Genomic DNA, 24604 nt, shown 5'->3' with positions numbered 1-24604 from the left:
TTGTGATCTAAAAATATTTAAGTATAAACCCATGCACATTAAATCAAACATTATTGCTATGTTTCAAATTAAATCTATTAAGACATCTGATAACAAGGACAGCCTTCCACAATTATTCGCTGGTCTATATACGGTACAGGGTGTTTTTCAAAAAAATATTTCACAATCTAATAACTTTGCCAATTCTCGTTCAATTGACCTCAAATTTTAACAGCATGTGTGGAAACGGGTCAAAATGTGGTTTAATGTTTATCTTTTTAGGTATAGAAATGCCATTCACTGGAAAAGAAAAGGCGTTTTGTGTTAGAGCACGCTCGAACAAGACTGTGCAGCGTGCATTTATGAGAGAATTCTCTTTAATAAAAAAAAAGTGGCACCAACTGCAATGCAGATTTGGACGCAGCACAAAAAGTTCAAAGTGTGCAGGGCAAAAGGACCTGGACAACCACTAGCATCGGAAGAGACGGTCGAGCGGGTTCGTGAAAAACTCTTGCGAAGCCCCAAGAAGAGAGAGCCTGGAGACCCAGATTCCTCCAACGACAGTTTGGCGTGTCCTGAGGAAACGTTTGCGGATGAAACCCTACAAGTTGCACCTCGTTCAGTGCCGTGTCTGAAGCGGTGCGCATACTGAAAATTTGTGAAATCGTTCATGGAATCCACATACCTTCTGAATTTCTTATTCAAATTTTGAGGAATAAATCTTATCTTGCTCAGTTTCTGGGATATTTGCATCTCAAATAAGATCACATTTTTTGAAACACTCTGTACAGTGGTGCTTGAAAGTTTGTGAACCCTTTAGAATTTTCTATATTTCTGCATAAATATGACCTAAAACGTCATCAGATTTTCACACAAGTCCTAAAAGTAGATAAAGAGAACCCAGTTAAACAAACGAGACAAAAATATTACACTTGGTCATTTAGTTATTGAGGAAAATGATCCAATATTACATATCTGTGAGTGGCAAAAGTATGTGAAGCCCTTGTGCAGCAATAACTGCAACTAAACATTTCCGGTAACTGTTGATCAGTCCTGCACACCGGCTTGGAGGAATTTTAGCCCGTTCCTCCGTACAGAACAGCTTCAACTCTGGGATGTTGGTGGGTTTCCTCACATGAACTGCTCGCTTCAGGTCCTTCCACAACATTTCGATTGGATTAAGGTCAGGACTTTGACTTGGCCATTCCAAAACATTCACTTTATTCTTCTTTAACCATTCTTTAGTAGAACGACTTGTGCTGCATGACCCACCTTCTCTTGAGATTCAGTTCATGGACAGATGTCCTGACATTTTCCTTTAGAATTCGCTGGTGTAATTCAGAATTCATTGTTACATCAACGATGGCAAGCCATCCTGGCCCAGATGCAGCAAAACAGGCCCAAACCATGATACAACCACCACCATGTTTCACAGATGGGATAAGGTTCTTATGCTGGAATGCAGTGTTTTCCTTTCTCCAAACATAACGCTTCTCATTTAAACCAAAAAGTTCTATTTTGATCTCATCCGTCCACAAAACATTTTTCCAATAGCCTTCTGGCTTGTCCATGTGATCTTTAGCAAACTGCAGACGAGCAGGAATGTTCTTTTTGGAGAGCAGTGGCTTTCTCCTTGCAACCCTGCCATGCACACCATTGTTGTTCAGTGTTCTCCTGATGGTGGACTCATGAACATTAACATTAGCCAATGTGAGAGAGGCCTTCAGTTGCTTAGAAGTTACCCTGGGGTCCTTTGTGACCTCGCCCACTATTGCACGCCTTGCTCTTGGAATGATCTTTGTTGGTCGACCACTCCTGGGGAGGGTAACAATGGTCTTGAATTTCCTCCGTTTGTACACAATCTGTCTGACTGTGGATTGGTGGAGTCCAAACTCTTTAGAGATGCTTTTGTAACCTTTTCCAGCCTGATGAGCATCAACAACACTTTTTCTGAGGTCCTCAGAAATCTCCTTTTTTCGTGCTATGATACACTTCCACAAACATGTGTTGTGAAGATCAGACTTTGATAGATCCCTGTTCTTTAAATAAAACAGGGTGCCCACTCACACCTGATTGTCATCCCATTGATTGAAAACACCCGACTCTAATTTCACCTTCAAATTAACTGCTAATCCTAGAGGTTCACATACTTTTGCCACTCACAGATATGTAATATTGGATCATTTTCCTCAATAAATAAATGACCAAGTATAATATTTTTGTCTCATTTGTTTAACTGGGTTCTCTTTATCTACTTTTCGGACTTGTGTGAAAATCTGATGTTTTAGGTCATATTTATGCAGAAATATAGAAAATTCTAAAGGGTTCACAAACTTTCAAGCTCCACTGTATACTCAACTGTATTTATTCACACACTACTCACTTGAAACTATTACTATTTTATATAGCAACTGCAGAATTTTTGGCACCCTTGGTTTTAAAAAAAAAAAGGTTTGCGATTAATTAGCTTCTTACACTGAAAATATGATAACCAGACAGGTTGGTTTGAGTATTTCAGAAGCTGCTGATCTTCCAGCATTTTGACAACAGTGTGCACAGACTTGCTGAAACTGCACAGTTGAAGATTGTTAGAATACCCATTGCCTTTTCTTTCTTGAGATGCTTTTCTGTTCAACACTGTTGTCAAGTATGGTTATTTGAGTTAGCGGAAACCTGAACAAGTCTAGCATTCTCCTCTGACCTTTCGCCTCAACAATGCGTTTCTGACTGTAGAACTGCCACTGCTGCATGTTTTTGTTTCTCGCACTGTTCTGTATAAACCAGGGGTGATTTCTCAGAGACAACAAGGGAAGCCGAGCTTCCCCTAAAATTCTCTCCCCAAACTGCGGCATCTATGACGTTGAATTCTCATTAAAACAATAACTTGCATAACATAATATATGCCCAAGATTGTATTTACGTTCATAACTATCCTGTAACTTATTTGAGTGATGTCTGACGAACTTGCAATTCACTACGAGAATCACCTTTGCTGCCAGGCTGTAACCAGCGTTGCCAGATACTGCTGACGTTTTCCAGCCAAAATATGTTCAAAACCCGCCAAAATGCACTTAAAACTACCCAATCTGGCAACAATGGCTGTAACCTTTCTTATTTCAATGGGCTCTATGGCTGGCAGCCGGGTATCCGTTGCAGTCTATGAGAGGGCTCTGAACAGCCAATTTCGGCTAGTTGTTATTGGTTAAAATCGACAAAGTCGTCACTTCCAGGGAAGCCGGGCTTCTCTGGGACTAACGAGACAGTGGGAGGGACAAGAAGCCGGGCTGATGAAGGATTATTGGAGGTGGTGTTGAAAGACATGAGGAGGGCGGGCTCTGTACTTCGGCGTCGGCGAGGAACACGGTAAGCATGATCAGTCAGTCCCTAGCGGATGTCGAGAAAGTGCAGTCGTGTGCCAAAGTGCTGTCCGAATTTCTTTTCATATAAACGGTTCTTCTCATTGATGTCTCTGTACATTACTCTGTAAATAAATGTAAATATTACTCGTTGTGCTCCGTTAACTTTCATCCATTCTATCAGTTTGATCATTCGTGAATTCACTCATTTATTTCATTTGTAGTTCAATCTGGTTGTAGGCTAGCTTGAGCCTTATTGGGATCTGCAGTGCTAGCTGCTAACAGAAATTGGTGAAGTCTCTGGAAAGCACAACCAGCTAGTATGACAGGGTCACAGACCATTTTCTGGAAAAGGAGCGGAGGGCAGAATTTGTGTATAAATAGTGTGCATCATATCAGAGCCGGCCCGTGGCATAGGCAATATAGGCAAATGCTAAGGGCGCTGCGTCCATCCAGGGGCGCAGAAACGGGGGGAGAAAAATTGACTTCCACTATCCTGAAAACGAGTCAGCATTATAATGTCTTAGCCTAATTTAATTGTACAGCAAAGCATGTAGTCAGGGTGCGATTTGTCAAAAAAAAAGCAGGGTGGGGTGGGGTGAGGTGTGGTGGTGGTTGTTAATCATGAAACAATAAGCGCTCAACAGTGGTTCGCCCTGTCTATAGTGTGTCTTCGGGCGCGCAAGTGCGCATCCGCGGCTATTCTCTGTTTTGGCCATGTAATCATAGCCGGCGATTGCTACAGGCGACCTAGGCAATTGCCTAGAGCGCAAAGTGTGCCCAGGGGCGCCAAGGGCGACTAAAACCCCACCAAAAAGGAGGGATGGAGTTATTGAATGGAGATGTTACCAAGTGCATCAGTGGTGTACAGTGTTTTCAACCACTGTGCTGCCGAACTCTAGTACCGTGGAACACTAGTGTGCCGTGAGAGATCACCAAGTGTACCGTGGAAAATTATAGAATGACTGTATATTGTAAATATTGGCAACAGCATTTTAGTTTCAGTCAACATTTTCTATTGGTGATGTGCCTTGAGATTTTTTCATTGAAAAAAGTGCGCCCTGGCTCAAAAAGGTTAAAAAACAAGTGTAGCCTACGCAGTAGTGGTCGGTGATTTCCTTATGCCTACTAAAAATGCACAATGATAGGTTATAAGGGGGGCGGGGGGAGCGGTGCTCATCGGGGAATGAGAATGGCTATCCACTGCAAAAAGTAGCCCAGACTACAAGTGCTTAAATGAAGAAATCCAAACTCTCGGGTGCGCAAGGGCGCAAACGAAGGCTACAGGAAGAAACAAATAGAGCCAAGTATAGAGGTAAGTCTGATCTAATCTCTCATATCAACCATTATAGTGGCAAATTAATATTTTAGACGCCTGAATCAATGTCTGCCTAGCTAACTAGATGCAAACAGCAATAGACTTCAATAACAAAGTACCCATAATAGCACTTTTGTTTGAAAATACAGCCCATTGATGTCCTAACAGGGTGCTTAAGTTTGCACAATTTAGAATTGTAGAAATTTTTATTCATTTAATTTGTTAATTCTTCAGAGATGACTTAACTTTTAATAGCAAAAAAGAAACTAAAAATAATTTCTTGTTTATTGTCCATGCACTACACTTTGAACAGGGTGCGGAAGAGTTTTTGCCCATTATACGGAGATATGTATTGAATTTGTGTGGTCATTTTACTTTGTGACACTTTATGTTAATAATGATAACAATAATGAAAAAGATAAAAATGACTTCTTGTTTATTGTCCATGCACCGTACATTGTTTAATAGTAATAGAATAGTGATTATTTATTTAGATGTTATTAGAGGGTTTTTTTTTCCTTGGGGGGGCACCAAAATTCAATCTCGCCTAGGGCAGCCAAAGACCTAGAGCCGGCCCTGCATCATATAATGTTCATGAATCTGAAGTGTGTATATTGTTCAGTAATGTTAAGAGAATGGTGGGCTCTGTGTTATAGGTTATACCTGGGTACAGGGTGCGATTTGTCAAAAAACCAGAAGGGGGGATGTTTTTTTTTTTTAATCATGAAACGTCACAAAACTAAGGTAACAATAGGCTAACAGCTCAATAACATCCGATGATATCAAATGAATAACACTGTGGCAGCGGGGGCGTGGTCAAGCATCGGTCTGTGACAGGAGGGCGGAGTCAGGGAAGATAAGTGGCAGAATCACTACACCTGTCGTTAATTCATGTGTTTGTGTGTCTTCCCAGTGACCGCGCCCTATTTAAGGAGAGAGAGCGAGAGCAGAGGGAGCTCTCTCCACAACTAGACGACTGATGCGTGTGAGAGTGCAGATAGAAGCTGAAAAGCTGAATAAAAGCGAGTTGTGTGAAATCAGTTCTGTCCTGCCGTCTTTCTGTTACAGACCGATGCTTGACCACGCCCCCGGTGCCACAAACACTAAATGAAAACGAACACTAAACCATCTCATCATCTCTAGCCGCTTTATCCTGTTCTACAGGGTCGCAGGCAAGCTGGAGCCTATCCCAGCTGACTACGGGCGAAAGGCAGGGTACACCCTGGACAAGTCGCCAGGTCATCACAGGGCTGACACATAGACACAGACAACCATTCACACTCACATTCACACCTACAGTCAATTTAGAGTCACCAGTTAACCTAACCTGCATGTCTTTGGACTGTGGGGGAAACCGGAGCACCCGGAGGAAACCCACGCAGACATGGGGAGAACATGCAAACTCCACACAGAAAGGCCCTCGCCGGCCCCGGGGCTCGAACCCAGGACCTTCTTGCTGTGAGGCGACAGCGCTAACCACTACACCACCGTGCCGCCAACACTAAACCAGAGATAGTAAATTCATCTTCCTATCTCTCTGACTAAATACACTAACACACAACAAAGTTCGCATTGCTTGTCGCGTTGCTGTGATGTTTCTCTCCCTCCGGATTAAATGGACAGTGACTCGAAAATCACTGAAATACATGAATACTAAATGAACAGTTTGCTCTGATGGCGCAGTTCATGTGGCCTTTTCTGCTTTCCCGTCGGTGCGCTATCCGCCGCGTTTCGCCCTTCTTTAATCCACATTTCTGCGAATTTCTCAGCAGGGAAGGAACGCACGTCTGGCCCATTGACAGCGAGGAAAAGAAGGCCGTCAGTGTGGATACACATTCATTCTGTTGCGCTCATCAGTAAGGATGTGATTCATGGCGCTAAATCTACGTTCACACTCTGGATATTGTTATTATCTACAATGTATCTATTTGCTGGGGACGTTCGTGAACATCAAAGCTGCCACTTCGGGTCATTTTGAAAGTGAGTGCAATGTAGACCATAGAAAACTGTGTCACAACATGCCTGTCATATCAACTTTTTTTTGGGTTTGTTTGTTTTATTGACGGGGTTGTCCCCGAGGATTTTTTTTCAGCAGAGATAAAAACCAGAGGGGGGGATGATCCCCACCATCCCCCCCAGCAAATCGCACCCAGCCTGGGTATAATATTCAAGGTTCTGTGTGTTGCATAGCCTACCTGGTTATGAATTTCCAGACTGTGTTGCAGAAGATGTTCAAGGATGTGTTGCACAGCTGGGTGTTGTGTTAAAGACTCTGTGTTGCATGATGTTCAAGGCTCTTCGTTGAATAGCCAGTGATTTTTGGATGTTTGATATTTTTGATTAAGGATATGAGGCACTAGCCTGGCAAGCCAGACTATAACATGAAATGTACAAGCAAAAATACTTTCTGCCACTAGGTAGGGTTGTCTAGTTCACTATGCTAATGGGGCACACCTTTCTATGCTTTGATATCCGGCCTACAGGTTTTACGATGAATGCGTAAAATGGGCTTCCCCTGTTTTAAAAACCAGCAGCCGCCACTGGTATAAACTCTAGAGAATTTTGTGTGAAATTCCCAGGAGGGCAGTAAGTCCTGAAACCTCTAAACCAGTCCATCTGGCACCAAGAGCCATGCCACTGTCAAAGTCACTGAGATCACAGTATTTCCTCCTTTCTAATTCTGGATCGGACCGTTTAAAGCGTAAGGTGTATTTAAACTCCGACTCCAGTTGCTTTCAAGGGACTGTATGCAAAAATGACACACAACTTGAGGGGAAATCAGATCGTGTTGCCCCATGCTGCTGGCCTTTATATTAAACTAGAAAATGAACACATTATCTGGAAAAAAAAAAAAGTGTGAACCTGTCCTTTAACACAGCAGTGTTTTTATTTATTTATTATATATATAATAAATTTGGTAATTTTTTTTTCATAGCTAATAACTTTGGTCAGCAATTATGCATTCATCCCATACTTCTGTTAGGCAATATCAAAATATATATATTTAAAAAAAATAATAAATATAAAACAAGTTTCATAAAAAAGCTACCTGTAAAATATAATATACATTTTGAATAGGAGCGTTCAACTGTCAAACACATACAACTATGATTTTGACAAGTCAAGACTCATTTTTATGGGTAATATTACCTTAATAACAATTATATATCAACAACTGTCACAATTTCAAAAGGAATACATCCATTTTAAAGACGTGCCTTTAACTGATATTAAAAGGTGATTTTGAAGCTGCACAAGAATGATTTATTTGGATGAGATCATGTCCATAGTTTTAGCTTTGGCTCCTTCTTGAGGGAAGATGTGACCCGTAAATAGAGTTAATTCATGATTTAGAAAAGCACCATGAAACACAGTATACTGTAGGAACTTGCGTCAAACAAAAATACCTTATTGCCTTCCAAACAGTGATGTATCAAACCTACTGCTGGTGTATTCATCACAATGAGAGCTGCTGGTTTTTGGTATGCGAGCGACGCACACCGTGTTGCTTTACTGTAGTGTAATGTGCAGCTGCATGTGCAGGTTGTCTCCTAGCTCACCTGAGAGGTAGTCTCTGTCCCTTTTGTCCTCTAACTGCAGCAGCTCTGCGTGATCATAGAGTGGAGAACTGCTGATCGTTAAAATATAAAACCCTGGAAAAGCTTTCTCAGGCATGCAGTGCAGGTAGCTGAGCTCCTCATGCTGCCGGAGTTGGAATATTTCGTCCTGATTGCCCTCTGTGATGTTATAAGTGACGTGATGAATGAGAGGCCTGAGGGCAGGCACCAGCTCCAGGATGGGCTCTTTGTGGGCGCATTGGGATATGTTGAGTACCAGTAGCAGGGGCTGCTCCATATCCACACTGTCCAGGCTGACTGGAGCATCCTGTAAAGTTTAAATTAAAATAAAAATTAATCAATTAATAGCGTTCTTGCCTTATGGATTAAACCAGGGATGTAAAACTCATTTTAGGTGATAGCCCACATTGCACACATTATGTTGGCTGGACCAAGAATACGTTTAACAGACCGATGGAAAAAAAAAAAAAAAGAACTCCTCTTCAGTGTTTCTATTTATTAGCATTTACCTGACATGCACAAATAGACTGAATTTACATTCACTTCCCATTTCAGTAGGAACATCTATTCACCTGCTCCTTCATGGAATTATCCAATCAGGTGACAAATACAGGTCGAGAGTATCATTTAGTATTCACGACAAGCATCAGAATTGTGAAAATCTTGATCTCTGTAACTTTGACCACAGCAGTTGAAGATTTAAAAAAAAAAAGACCAGGTGATACTTTTGGGCGGCACGGTGGTGTAGTGGTTAGCGCTGTCGCCTCACAGCAAGAAGGTCCGGGTTCGAGCCCCGTGGCCGGCGAGGGCCTTTCTGTGTGGAGTTTGCATGTTCTCCCCGTGTCCGCGTGGGTTTCCTCTGGGTGTTCCGGTTTCCCCCACAGTCCAAAGACATGCAGGTTAGGTTAACTGGTGACTCTAAATTGACCGTAGGTGTGAATGTGAGTGTGAATGGTTGTCTATGTGTCAGCCCTGTGATGACCTGGCGACTTGTCCAGGGTGTACCCCGCCTTTCGCCCGTAGTCAGCTGGGATAGGCTCCAGCTTGCCTGCGACCCTGTAGAACAGGATAAAGCGGCTAGAGATTATGAGAATGATACTTTTCCAATATTCAGCCATGCAGCTTCAGGTTCCTGTTCTTGGCTGACTGGAGTAGAACCCAATGTGGTCTTCTGCTATTGTAGCCCATCTGCTTCAAGGGTCAATGAGTTCTACATTCTGAGATGCTTTTCTGATCACCATGGATGAAAAGAGTGGTTATTTGAGGTACTGTCACTTTGAATGAGTCTGGCCATTCTTCTCTGATATAAACAAGGCATTATTTCCCATAGACCTGATCCTTATTGGATATTTATCGTTTTTTACACCATTCTGTATAAACCCTAGAGACTGTTGTGCAGGAACATCTTAGGAGATACACGGTTTCTGAAATACTCCATGAAGTTCACCTGACCCTAATGACCAAACCACAATGCCAAAAGTCACATTTTGCTCATTTTTGATGTTGACTGGCTGATTGGATAATTGCATGAATGAACAGGCATGCAGCTGTCCTTATTCAGAGGTGGACAAAGTACCCAACTTCATTACGTAAGTCAAAGTACAGATCCCACTGGTCAAATGTTACTCCGATACAAGTGAAAGTTGTCCAGTCAAATTTTTACTCAAGTTAAAGTACTGAAGTACTTGCTTTTAAAAATACTTAAGTATTAAAAGTACATTTCCTGTCAATGCACTGTTGTATTATTGCCACAATGCTTACAAAACCTAATGCCGTTACCAAAGACAGAAATATGAATTCACAAAATGAACGCATGCTGTGCATCATGGTGGTTTAACGTTAAGCTAGCTAGTCAGTGAAACTCCACCTGACATGCTAGCAAACGCTTTTCAAACTCAAAATCATATTGGTTAGCTAACGCTACTAGAAAAGAAAGATTTCTACATTCTGTTTATTTGGCAAGATTATGCGAAAACATATTTCTGAAAGGACTTCAGATAAGTTAACGTTATTAATGTTAGCGTAACTCTGTTTTTACATGCTAACTAACAGTGTCCAAGTTAACTAGCTATGTGTAAACGTTAGCCGTGGACAAGACCGTGGCAACTTGGCAGGTAAATCCATAGAAAGTCATTTGACTAACCAGACTGCATAGCTACGTTTGCAATGTTATCGCTAGCTCTAAAAGCACATACAACTTCATTGGAAGCTTTCTCTTGGAATAAAACATTTATATACCTCGATATGCTTCCGCAGGTTGGACGGCAAGTTTTTGTCGGCCGTGATGTGGTTCATTTTCGACAAAGAAAGATAATTTTCATTTAAAACGAAACGCATCTTTAATCCTTTCAGAAAAATGAAACATGGGTTCTAGGTAAAGCCACGGATGTGTGCATTCCCCAGAAGAACCGCCTCCTTCCATTCTGCCATCAACGGATTGAGTTCAAATAATGCCGCGGAGAAATCACTGAACTTGATTTTATCCAGTCTATGGACATGACGTGACCCTAGTGATTACTGATAGACTGTCTCAGTGTCACCTGGGAAAAAACATCCACTTTCAAACCTGCTTCATAGTAACGAGTAACGAGGGCCTTGATAGAAATGTAGTGGAGTGAAAAGTACAATATTTGCCTTTCAAATGTAGTGAAGTTAAAATCATCTCATTCTCATCTCATTATCTGTAGCCGCTTTATCCTGTTCTACAGGGTCGCAGGCAAGCTGGAGCCTATCCCAGCTGACTACGGGCGAAAGGCGGGATACACCCTGGACAAGTCGCCAGGTCATCACAGGGCTGAGACACAGACAACCATTCACACTCACATTCACACCTACGGTCAATTTAGAGTCACCAGTTAACCTAACCTGCATGTCTTTGGACTGTGGGGGAAACCGGAGCACCCGGAGGAAACCCACGCGGACACGGGGAGAACATGCAAACTCCACACAGAAAGGCCCTCGCCGGCCATGGGGCTCGAACCCGGACCTTCTTGCTGCGAGGCAACAGCGCTAACCACTACACCACCGTGCCGCCAGTTAAAATCATAAGTTTAAAAAAAAAATAATACTCAAGTAAAGTACAGATACTCAAAAAGTATACTTAAGTACAGTACTCAAGTAAATGTACTTCGTTACTGTCCACCTCTGTCCATATTAAAGTGGCCAGTGATTGTATATCACCTACTAAACAGATAAACAGACTGCATTACAAAAAAAAAAACTATTCTTTTCAGCACTTTTACCATATGCATAAATATTCACCCTCCCTTGAAAGTTTCATTTTGGAGGGTTACAACCTAGAACTGAAATGGACATAGAATTTGGATTAACATGTCAATTTTTTTTAGCTTGCTAATGAAGAATTACACATGATTACCACATTTTTTCAGTAGCTGAGTTCATGGCCCTGAGTGTATTGCCCCTTTGTGGAATAACAGATTAGCTCTTTTTCAGAATTTTTTATTTTACCCACAAGCCACAGGATGATTTTAATTTACAACACTCGCTCTAAATTCATTTAATGTGCCAGATTAAAACATTTATCAGGCCATGTGTTTAACAGCCCTGGACTTAAACCCTTCACAAAACCATCAGTGGAGAAATGAAGATATGAGATATCTATTATGTATCTGCTGTATATTTTAATCTCTTTTACCACCTCTGGATCTTTTGGTTGGATGGTGTGCCTCTTCCGGATTCCTCTCTTATGTGGACTCTTGACATCGCAATCATAGCAGCCTTCAAGAGAGAGACTGTTATCCTCCGCTGTTCCAGCTGCACTGACAGATCCTAGCTGACCCTTCCCAAAGCCCACACCTGACACACAGTGCCTGTATACACACACAAACATCCTCATCAACCTCAAATTTCATTTTAAGACTACAATGGAATGGTCTTACAAGAGCACTGAAAATTAAACATCAGGATCATCACTCAGTCTAGCATGCCACATATACTCCGATCACACTCGCACTGAAACCCGTTTATTTACCGTTATTATGCTGTTGTGTGGGAATGGGAGCAAAATGGTAAAGTTGAAATGTTAAACCAGGGGTGTCCAAACTGATCCATAAAGGGCCGTGTGGCTGCAGGTTTTCATTCCAGCCATGCAGCAGCACACCTGACTTGGCTCATTCAATCAACTGAACTGTCTTCACACAGTCAAATACTTGCAGCCACACCCACCCTTGATTAAAGGGTGGGTGTATCAGTTGATTGAATGAGCCAAATCAGGTGTGCGGCTGCATGGCTGGAATGAAAACCTGCAGCCACACGGCCCTTTATGGATCAGTTTGGACACCCCTGTGTTAAACCATCCCCTGGTAACCTAGTAACATTAACAGTAATCTTTTGTCTTAGCACCAGTGGGATTTTCACCTTTCTACTGTACTGCACGTTTGCATACGACGGATGTAGTAGATCTGGGTACTGTTCGACTACTACTAAATACCGACTGAGTATTTGGACCACTGAGCTGGATTAATCTAGTTCATTGATGTGGATACTTTATGAATTACAACATACTGCTTTTTGCGCACTATAGTAAGGCAGTATGAGTATCTGGATGCAGCCTACAGTGAGGCGAAAAAGTATTTAGTCAGCCACCAATTGTGCAAGTTCTCCCACTTAAAAAGATGAGAGGCCTGTAATTTTCATCATAGGTACACTTCAACTATGAGACACAGAATGGGGGGAAAGAATCCAGGAAATCACATTGTAGGATTTTTAATGAATTAATTGGTAAATTCCTCGGTAAAATAAGTATTTGGTCACCTACAAACAAGCAAGATTTCTGGCTCTCACAGACCTGTAACTTCTTCTTTAAGAGGCTCCTCTGTCCTCCACTCGTTACCTGTATTAATGGCACCTGTTTGAACTCATTATCAGTCTAAAAGACACCTGTCCACAACCTCAAACAGTCACAGTCCAAACTCCACTATGGCCAAGACCAAAGAGCTGTCAAAGGAAACCAGAAACAAAATTGTAGACCTGCACCAGGCTGGGAAGACTGAATCTGCAATAGATAAGCAGCTTGGTGTGAAGAAATCAACTGTGGGAGCAATTATTAGAAAATGGAAGACATACAAAACCACTGATAATCTCCCTTGATCTGGGGCTCCACGCAAGATCTCACCCCGTGGGGTCAAAATGATCACAAGAACGGTGAGCAAAAATCCCAGAACCACATGGGGGGACCTAGTGAATGACCTGCAGAGAGCTGGGACCAAAGTAACAAAGGCTACCATCAGTAACACACTACGCCGCCAGGGACTCAAATCCTGCAGTGCCAGACGTGTCCCCCTGCTTAAGCCAGTACATGTCCAGGCCCGTCTGAAGTTTGCTAGAGAGCATTTGGATGATCCAGAAGAGGATTGGGGGAATGCCATATGGTCAGATGAAACCAAAATAGAACTTTTTGGTAAAAACTCAACTTGTCATGTTTGGAGGAGAAAGAATGCTGAGTTGCATCCAAAGAACACCATACCTACTGTGAAGCATGGGGGTGGAAACATCATGCTTTGGGGCGGTTTTTCTGCAAAGGGACCAGGACGACTGATCCGTGTAAAGGAAAGAATGAATGGGGCCATGTATCGTGAGATTTTGAGTGAAAACCTCCTTCCATCAGCAAGGGTATTGAAGATGAAACGTGGCTGGGTCTTTCAGCATGACAATGATCCCAAACACACCGCCCGGGCAACGAAGGAGTGGCTTCGTAAGAAGCATTTCAAGGTCCTGGAGTGGCCTAGCCAGTCTCCAGATCTCAACCCCATAGAAAATCTTTGGAGGGAGTTGAAAGTCCGTGTTTCCCAGCGACAGCCCCAAAACATCACTGCTCTAGAGGAGATCTGCATGGAGGAATGGGCCAAAATACCAGCAACAGTGTGTGAAAACCTTGTGAAGACTTACAGAAAACATTTGACCTCTGTCATTGCCATCAAAGGGTATATAACGAAGTATTGAGATGAACTTTTGTTATTGACCAAATACTTATTTTCCACCATAATTTGCAAATAAATTCTTTAAAAATCAATGTGATTTTCTGGATTTTTTTTCTCATTTTGTCTCTCATAGTTGAGGTATACCTATGATGAAAATTACAGGCCTCTCTCATGTTTTTAAGTGGGAGAACTTGCACAATTGGTGACTGACTAAATACTTTTTTGCCCCACTGTATGTGTGGGAAATACTGCATAAATGATGATGCAGTGATACCGAGATGAAATTACTGATGCCTGCATAATCTGAATACTCATACTGCTTCACTGTAAAGTGACCGGCGGCAAATTTAAAACAACGAGGAAAGAAAACATTGCCAGATATGGCAGAAAATTGGAATTAATTATACGTCATGTCCGATCTCGCATGTTTTACACATACCGTGGAGGTCCGTGCTCCCTTTAAATACAGCGAGGTGTGAATACGCAACACCCGTTACTTTACCGTTACAGAAGACTGAGTGGGAATGAAGATTTGTTACTTATCCCGTGTTGTTTTTACCCGATACATTAATGGGTTTCCTATGTGAAAGGGGCTGCAGTAAAGTAACGCTACTCTTAGCAGTATCTGCATGGTACAACATGGCTATGAAAAGTGCTTCAAACTGTAAAGAATACAACCAGCAATAATCAGGACTAACTTGCCATTGTACATATTGTATCTTTCTAGCCTAGTAATATCGCCGTGAGCCCAGATGCCCTTAGCGTACTTAGCATGCCGCACGCCCTCCTCACCCTTGGCCGACTCTGTAGTATCCAGGAGGACAGCCGCACTTGTAGCCTCCTTGGGTGTTGGAGCAGCCGTAGCTGCAGGGGTTTTTGAAGGAGGTGCACTCATCCACATCCTGGCAGCTGCTGGAGAGCTGCTCGAAGTTGAATCCAGCGGGACAGGCACACTTGAAGCTGCCTAATGTGTTGTAACATGAAGCAGTGCCGCAGGTGCCGGGAGTGGAGCACTCGTTCTCATCTACAGCACAGACAGTTATGCTTTATACAGAGCTGTGTGAATGTGGTGCCACCATTTTAATTGTTTTTTTTTCTTTAAGTATTCTACTCCTTGCTGATTATAGATGGACTTCTTTGTGAAAGATAGACATGACATACACGAAGTTTCATAACTGACTTGTGAATTTTTTCACAATCAAGGCACAGTTTCATTGTCCCATAGATGGTGCTGTTGTTCCACCTAATTACAAATATGCACCATTCTAAACAAATGCTTACAATAAAAAACTAATGCCTTGACTGAAACATGGTTGCAGTAACGCTCATGTTAAACATGCTGCTGTAAGGAATGCTAAATTAAAGTCAGTGGTGAAATAAAATATTCATGGCTGTCAGCCTTTTGCAATAAAACATCAGCGCGCGCACACAGTTTTCACTTATTTGTGTTACTCACCAACACACTGGTTCCACTGGTAGTGCTGGGTGTAGCCTTGAGGGCAGCTGCAGCGGTACCCCCCTAACATGTTGTCACAGCCATACTGACATCTATGATTGCTTTTACACTCATCGACATCTACACGAAAGGCGGAGAAGAGAAATAAATTCGGTAACGACAAAAATATGAACAGCTCTGCACTCTAAAGGTGTGTGTCAGGAAAAAGGTGTAGGTGGTTTTTCCTCTCATGTGGGTGTGAGCGGGCATTCAGCTGAAGCTCGCAGGACAAAGAGAAGTCTGTTAATCAACCTGGAAGCATACTGGATGTAGCGAGATGCTCATGTGTCTCGTTTAAACTGGGCTTCATTTCTTTATTCGTTCATCCGGACAGGCTGACTGTGGTGCAAAAACAATTAACGGAGCAGTCTTTCAGCCAAAGCGTGCAGGATTGTAACGTTAAAATAAAAAGTCCCGCTCATACCTCTACTGCGTATTACTGCTTTCCAGATAAAACTGAAGCAATTATATTTGGCAAAAAGGAGGAAAGGCTTAGGATTGCCACTGTTCTTGAAACTAAGGGGCTTAAAGCAAAGGATACTGTCAAAAACCTTGGTGTCCTTATTGACAGCGAACTTAACTTCAACAGTCATATGAAAGTGGTAAAAAAGTCAGCATTCTATCACCTAAAAAACATTTCTAAACTCAGGGGTCTCATGTCAAAACATGATCTAGAAAAACTTATTCATGCTTTCATCTCCAGTAGGGTTGATTACTGCAATAGCCTTTTCACAGGTCTTCCAAAAAAGACCATCAAAGAGCTTCAACTAATCCAAAATGCAGCAGCAAGGGTTCTTACAAGAACAAAAAGGGTAGTTCATATCACTCCAATCCTAAGGTCTCTGCACTGGCTCCCAGTGAGCTATAGAATTGACTTTAAAGCACTACTTCTTCTATTTAAAACATTAAATGGGATGGGACCCAGCTACCTACTGGATATGTTTCAATTATATGCACCAACTAGGTCTCTAAGATCACAGGAGAAAAACTTGCTAGTAATACCAGCTGTCAAAACGAAGTGTGGTGAAGCAGCCTTTAGTTGCTATGCTGCTAAGCTTTGGAACCAACTTCCAGATGATATCAAAAATGCTCCTACTGTTGTTAGTTTTAAATCCAGGCTCAAGACAAAGCTGTTTTCAGATGCTTTCACTTGATTAATTTTTACCTAAGTAATTAATTTCCTTTAACATAATTTCTTTTAATTCTGATTTTAATGATTTTACTTTATTTTAATTTCTTTTTAATCTTGGATTTTAATGATTTTACTTTTACTTTAATTCTTTGTTACTGTGATCCTCGTAGATTGTGTCTGCGGGACGATTTTTGGTGATCCTCGTAGATTGTGTCTGCGGGACGATTTTTGGTGATCCTCGTGGAAGAGCCACGGGAAGAGCGCGCTTTATGTGATCCTCGTAGATTTTGTCTGCGGGACGATTTTTGGTGATCCTCGTAGATTTTGTCTGCGGGACGATTTTTGGTGATCCTCGTGGAAGAGCCACGGGAAGAGCGCGCTTTATGAGTTAAACCCATAATAATAATTAATCTCGAGGCTGATTCCTTTTTTGAACTTTATTCCATTTTATTATTTTATTTCTACTATTGTTTAATTCTTATTATTTTTCTTCCCCAATTATTTTATGTAATTTTATTTTCTATTGTTTACTGTTCTGCTTTTACTTCTGTAAAGCACATTGAACTGCCACTGTGTATGAAATGTGCTATATAAATAAACTTGCCTTGCCTTGCCTTCCATTTAACGAGAAACAAAGACTGTCAGTAATATCCATCAACACACTTGTACCACATCAGAGATTAAATCCTCATGATCCAATTTACCCGTTTATATACACCATCAGTCTTTCATATTATAGCCTAACACTTTATTGCACGACTACAGCAACGTGGACCCTTTTCCAGTCTGTGATGTGGTAATACTGTAGCACTTCCTTTCCTGTTTCACAGATGCTCGTGGTATCGTAACAGCTTCATAGAAACTTAACGAGGGACTTAAACCTTCTCGGGGAATGTAAAAGAGCCTTTTTGTTCAAAAACTTCTAGACTGGCAGTAGTTTCCATGATAACATGAGCCACTGCTGCAGCGAAATATTAATGTGGACCGGATTCTCTGGCTTGAAGAAAGTTGGCCGCCTGACAGTGCAGCAGTTTCTGATGTACTTAAAGAGGATTAAGGGTCTGTTGCTGCTAAACAGTTCATTGTTCATCCCACACATTTCACAGACCACGACAGACATACCTGCAACCTGGTCTTAGGTGTAACAGCAGGAAAATGGTTCAAGACTGCAGGCAAAATTGGTAAAAATGACTTATGACGTAATTGTGCACGGTTTAGGTGTTAAGCACACAACCCTAAAAAGTACACAAGGTCTACACAACCCTAAAAGTGCTTTTTTTAATCCGGAACAGGTTACAAACTCTCCAGGACTCAGATGAGTTGTTTAGCAATCATGAGATGCTTGATAGACGGTGCCAGCAGAAGAAAATGAGATTCAAGCCCAATTCATTTTAATAAGAATATGTCTCAGATATACAGTATATATATCGCTGAACATGTACACTTCAATCACATAGATAAGCTGAACATTTTCTGGATTTTCTCATCTCATCTCATTATCTCTACAGGGTCGCAAGCAAGCTGGAGCCTATCCCATCTGACTACGGGCGAAAGGCGGGGTACACCCTGGACAAGTCGCCAGGTCATCACAGGGCTGACACATAGACACAGACAACCATTCACACTCACACCTACGGTCAATTTAGAGTCACCAGTTAACCTAACCTGCATGTCTTTGGACTGTGGGGGAAACCGGAGCACCCGGAGGAAACCCACGCGGACACGGGGAGAACATGCAAACTCCGCACAGAAAGGCCCTCGCCGGCCACGGGGCTCGAACCCGGACCTTCTTGCTGTGAGGCGACAGCGCTAACCACTACACCACCGTGCCACCCCATGTTATCCATACTAAACTGAAATTGTGCTTATCCTAAATTGAGCGAGTTTGATATTAAACTTTACAAATTTAGACATGCTGGCATTTATTAAACTTTTAAGCATGCACACTGTTGAATATTAAATTTATACACAGCTTGCAAGTATACACAATATATGCGTATTCATACAGTGGGGCAAAAAAGTATTTATTCAGTCACCAATTGTGCAAGTTCTCCCACTTAAAAAGATGAGAGAGGCCTGTAATTTTCATCATAGGTACACTTCAACTATGAGAGACAAAATGAGAAAAAAAAATCCAGAAAATCACATTGTCTGATTTTTAAAGAATTTATTTGCAAATTATGGTGGAAAATAAGTATTTGGTCAATAACAAAAGTTCATCTCAATACTTTGTTATATACCCTTTATTGGCAATGACAGAGGTCAAACATTTTTGCCGCTTTTCCACTACAAACGCGGCTGAGCCGTGCCGTGCCGAGTCGAGCTGAGTCGAGCTGAGCGGGGCTGTTGGAGTTGCATTTCGACTACAACCGCGCTGAACCGTGCTGGCTGGAAGTGGGTGGACACATTGGGTGGAGTTAGCGAAAGTGGGTGGACGTCATGTGATGCCGTTAAGCAGCGCAAACAGTGACATCAGTGACAGTGGCGGAACAAGTCAGAGCCGGGCCGGGGGCGGGGCAAATGACCGGACCCTTTATTAAAGCTTATCATAACATCATTTTAGGCTACAAAATGTCCGCAACTGCGGTGTTTACCAATTTCAACACTACCGGGTGCAACTATGTTATTTAGTACATCAAGTCCTTCAAACGAACATGTAACTCAGAAACAAAAAACATTAGGATACTGTACATGGCTCATAAAACATCAATAGCCTATACTGCGCACATTATTTGAAGGGCATACGAATGAGCGCTCAGAGTGGTGACAGGAAGAGTCAGAAATAAAAGGAGGGCGGTGCAAACCTCACTGAATGCACTGTGTTTACCAATTTCAACACTCCGGGGTGCAACTATGTTATTTTGTACATTAAGTCCTTCAAACGAACATGTAACTCAGAAACAAAAAAAACATTAGGTGACATACTGTACATGGCTCATAATAAAACATCAATAGCCTACTGCGCGCATTATTTGAAGGGCATACGGCGAGCCTTGCGCTCCGCGAACTCGTCCACGATGCTCTGTATGTCACTGATTCAGTGAGCTTTTAAGCGGTAGTCTCACGACCCGAATAGTAAACAATAAACATGGAGGACATGGAGTCGTTAGTGTTGCTGGTCTCGGTGCTGTGGCTTGTTGTCACCGACAACGCGGACAGATACTGGCAAGAGCGTATAGATGAGGCGAGGCGCATAAGGCTTCAGAAATTCTCGTAATTCATAATTATTCTTCTTCCGGGTTTGCGGTGTTTACAGATCCCAGCGCGCTCGCGGGGCGTGTGTGGGCATGTGAGGACACGCCTCCTCACCAATCAGTGCACAGGGGAGTGTCTGCTCACGCCCCCAACCTCAGTCGGCACGGTTTGGCTCGCTTCAGCCCCACTCCAAAACGGTGCGAGTTTTAGGGGCTAAGCAGGGCTGAAACGAGCTGAGTCGTGCTGGTTTTTGGTAGTCGAAACGCGAGCCGTGTCGGGCTGAAGTGAGCTGAACCGAGCTGAAGTGAGCTGAAAAAGGGTAGTGGAAAAGGGCCATTTCTCTAAGTCTTCACAAGGTTTTCACACACTGTTGCTGGTATTTTGGCCCATTCCTCCATGCAGATCTCCTCTAGAGCAGTGATGTTTTGGGGCTGTCGCTGGGCAACACGGACTTTCAACTCCCTCCAAAGATTTTCTATGGGGTTGAGATCTGGAGAGTGGCTAGGCCACTCCAGGACCTTGAAATGCTTCTTACGAAGCCACTCCTTCGTTGCCCGGGCGGTGTGTTTGGGATCATTGTCATGCTGAAAGACCCAGCCACGTTTCATCTTCAATGCCCTTGCTGATGGAAGGAGGTTTTCACTCAAAATCTCACGATACATGGCCCCATTCATTCTTTCCTTTACACGGATCAGTCGTCCTGGTCCCTTTGCAGAAAAACAGCCCCAAAGCATGATGTTTCCACCCCCATGCTTCACAGTAGGTATGGTGTTCTTTGGATGCAACTCAGCATTCTTTCTCCTCCAAACACGACAAGTTGAGTTTTTACCAAAAAGTTCTATTTTGGTTTCATCTGACATTCTCCCAATCCTCTTCTGGATCATCCAAATGCTCTCTAGCAAACTTCAGACGGGCCTGGACATGTACTGGCTTAAGCAGGGGGACATGTCTGGCACTGCAGGATTTGAGTCCCTGGCGGCGTAGTGTGTTACTGATGGTAGCCTTTGTTACTTTGGTCCCAGCTCTCTGCAGGTCATTCACTAGGTCCCCCCGTGTGGTTCTGGGATTTTTGCTCACCGTTCTTGTGATCATTTTGACCCCACGGGGTGAGATCTTGATCCAGATCGAGGGAGATTATCAGTGGTCTTGTATGTCTTCCATTTTCTAATAATTGCTCCCACAGTTGATTTCTTCACACCAAGCTGCTTACCTATTGCAGATTCAGTCTTCCCAGCCTGGTGCAGGTCTACAATTTTGTTTCTGGTGTCCTTTGACAGCTCTTTGGTCTTGGCCATAGTGGAGTTTGGAGTGTGACTGTTTGAGGTTGTGGACAGGTGTCTTTTATACTGATAACGAGTTCAAACAGGTGCCATTAATACAGGTAACGAGTGGAGGACAGAGGAGCCTCTTAAAGAAGAAGTTACAGGTCTGTGAGAGCCAGAAATCTTGCTTGTTTGTAGGTGACCAAATACTTATTTTACCGAGGAATTTACCAATTAATTCATTAAAAATCCTACAATGTGATTTCCTGGATTCTTTCCCCCCCATTCTGTCCATTCTCCCCATTCAAGTGGGAGAACTTGCACAGTTGGTGGCTGACTAAATACTTTTTTGCCCCACTGTATGTACTAGGGTGCATCAGTTGCCCTCACTTTCATAAAATCTGATGCATTTTTGTTTGGGTGTTTCTTTTCACCGATAAAGACATCCTGTAAAATTTTTTGACCATATTCAAAAGTCTAATGGTGGCATCATGAGGTTCATTTTTTTACCAAAAAACGCTTATTTTATGTTTTCGCGTCAGGTTTGAATCACAATGTTGGACTCCATTTATTAATTTCTTGTGACCCAGAGATCATGTTAAGAACCTTTGCGAGGGGTTGAGAAGCATTAATGTGATTCATAATACATTTGTATTGTTTAAAAGTAGTTGAACAATGATTCAATGAACAGCTAAAACTCAAACTGTGCTTGATAATATATTTAGAATATGTACTAAAAATGTGTATCTAAGATATTTGGTATACTCTATAAGGTGCCGTAATGTTTCATGAAAAGTGATCGAAATTTTGTCATAAAAGTCATAAAATAGCAGCTTTTTCCATAACTTTGAGCTCCTGGTGCCACCATTAAACTTTTGAATTTTGTCAAAATATTTCACCCAGTGTGCTTTCTTACCAAAAGGAACATAAAAACAGAAATGCATCATGATCAGAGGAACTTTTCATTTTTAGGGGGCAACTGATGCACCCTAATATGTACTGTTCATAAAAGTTTACACTGACTTAAACAGAAGAATGTTTTGTACAGGAATAAAGTCAGTTCCTGAAAAAGGGATAAGTTATGCTTCAGTCTGCCTGAATCCTTCTTTTAATTATAGTAGACTTCCTCACGTGGCTTCAGTCCTCGCAAAGAACGATAGTGATTATCATTCAGTTACTCTCTTGCTTAGTAATATGACAAATTGTATTTTTTTTCTGCTTCAGTCATGCACACATTGTTTGAGGTGAACCAATGTGTTGACTCCAAAGTTCCTGTCAGCCTTTTGCAATAAAAGTAAAAAAACAAACAAACAAAAAAAACACATCCTGTACGAGCACGTCTTTGCAGCATGATGCACAGAAAATGTTCAGCTTATCTATGTCACTGAAGTCTGTATCTGAAAAACTGAAATCTGTATTTCAGTTTTTGTTTAAATCTCATTATCTCTAGCCGCTTTATCCTGTTCTACAGGGTCGCAGGCGAGCTGGAGCCTATCCCAGCTGACTACGGGCGAAAGGCGGGGTACACCCTGGACAAGTCGCCAGGTCATCACAGGGCTGACACATAGACACAGACAACCATTCACATTCACGGTCAATTTAGAGTCACCAGTTAACCTAACCTGCATGTCTTTGGACTGTGGGGGAAACCGGAGCACCCGGAGGAAACCCATGCGGACAACATGCAAACTCCGCACAGAAAGGCCCTCGCCGGCCACGGGGCTCGAACCCGGACCTTCTTGCTGTGAAGCGACGGCGCTAACCACTACACCACCATGCCGCCCTGTTTAAATCTTATACTACGTAATTATTACACTTATAATATTATATAATGTAGTGGATATTTTATATCAGCGGAGCTTGAAATCAGTTTGCCAAATTGCTGATGACTAAATTAAGTGAGCGTTCAAAAAAAAAAAAAATGCTTTGACTTGTGTTGAACTCTTTAGACATGCCAAGAGAGTGAGTGTAGATTTGGTTCAGCTTTTCAGAGAAACTGTTTGGCTCCTATAATCATATTGCTGGATTCCTCTGTCACGTGCTTTTAATGAGCCCAGCTAAATACGTTTCTAGGTCTCAGGGTTCATGAGTGTGAGAAGCTGTCCGACTCAATGTGACTGCACAGATGTTTAACGCTTCCGAACACAGGAGCAACACTTTCTTGTAGTGACCTGCATTCGTTAATGTGATACACCAACTGACTATTTCTCACATGATTATTGCAGTGAATGATTTCATAATTTCAGATTCTGTGCAATGGAAGACATCATAGTTGGAAAGACATGTCAGTAATTATACAAATGATGGAGGATATTAACTTCCCTTTGGTAACTTTGGAGTCAAGAGGTTCACGTCAAACAATGTGTGCATGACTGAAGCAGAAAAAAAAATACAAATCGTCATATTACTAAGCAAGGGAGTAACTGAATGATAATCACTATCGTTCTTTGCGAGGACTGAAGCCACGTGAAGAAGTCTACTACCTATAATTAAAAAATGAATTCAGGCAGACTGAAGCATAACATCCCTTTTTTGAGGAAGTGACTTTATTCCTGTACAAAACATTCTTCTATTTAAACTTCTTTGTACTTGTATACATGCACATATATTGTGTATGCTTGCAAGCTGTACATAAATCTAATATTCAGCAGCGTGCATGTTTAAAAAAGTTTAATAAATGCCAATGTGTCGAAATTTTAAAAGCTTAAAGTGCATATCACGGGTAAATTCAGGAGCAAGATCAATGTAATTCTCCTATTTTATATTAAACTTTGGTCAAATATCTGTAACATTCTGCATTCTCTGCAATTTTTTTTTTACCTTGCGCAATACCAGAATAATTCAGTTGAAATCAAGCCATTTGAGGCGAATTGGTCCGCCTCTGAAACAACTTGGCATTTGAATTTCCCGGGAAACATTGATTTTCATGACGTCGCGTGCGGGACGCCTCCCTCTGAATCCTACGTCAGCGCTGGTTTGTTTACGAGAAAACGACCTGGTGGTTTTCTGCAAATTTCTTCAACGTTATCACGTAATTATTAAAATGGTTAACAGATGTATCGTAGGAGGGTGTAGCAACACCAATCTTGATGGGATTAGTACTCATCGTTTTCCAAAAGACCGGACAATGAGAGAGAAATGGGAGCGCTTGGTCTACACAGGCTGTGCACTGAAACCGTGCAAAGCTCTCTCAGCCTGCTGGCGCTTCCGCAGATAACGTCACGAATCTGGCTCCAGACTCCCTTGGGATTTTTCCAGACGTGTTTTGTTATTTTATTTTATTTTTTTGCTGTAGACAGATGGCCTTGTGCAAAATTACCCTTCTGGATGAGTGTGTAAAGGGACATCTC

General features: G+C 42.1%; 1 protein-coding gene across 3 annotated transcripts in view; it reads right to left on the bottom strand.

Annotated features, from left to right (window-relative positions):
• Positions 1 to 7769: 7769 nt before the first annotated feature.
• Positions 7770 to 24604, bottom strand: part of LOC132873115 (fibrillin-2) — a 170232-nt gene continuing 153397 nt past the window's right edge. For 2 of the 3 annotated variants that reach the window (XM_060908370.1, XM_060908371.1), the window contains 4 exons: positions 15627 to 15746; positions 14963 to 15194; positions 11890 to 12061; positions 7770 to 8538 (listed from right to left, as the gene is read on the bottom strand). In XM_060908370.1, coding sequence (XP_060764353.1) covers positions 8164 to 8538; positions 11890 to 12061; positions 14963 to 15194; positions 15627 to 15746 — 899 coding nt within the window. In that variant the 3' untranslated portion in view covers positions 7770 to 8163. Of the gene's footprint in view, positions 8539 to 11889; positions 12062 to 14937; positions 15195 to 15626; positions 15747 to 24604 lie in introns of those variants that run through there. The other variant, XM_060908372.1, reaches the window with a different exon arrangement.

The sequence above is a fragment of the Neoarius graeffei genome, chromosome 25 (assembly GCF_027579695.1).
Source record: "Neoarius graeffei isolate fNeoGra1 chromosome 25, fNeoGra1.pri, whole genome shotgun sequence".
Taxonomy (NCBI): domain Eukaryota; kingdom Metazoa; phylum Chordata; class Actinopteri; order Siluriformes; family Ariidae; genus Neoarius; species Neoarius graeffei.
This window is presented reverse-complemented; position numbering and strand designations above follow the sequence as displayed.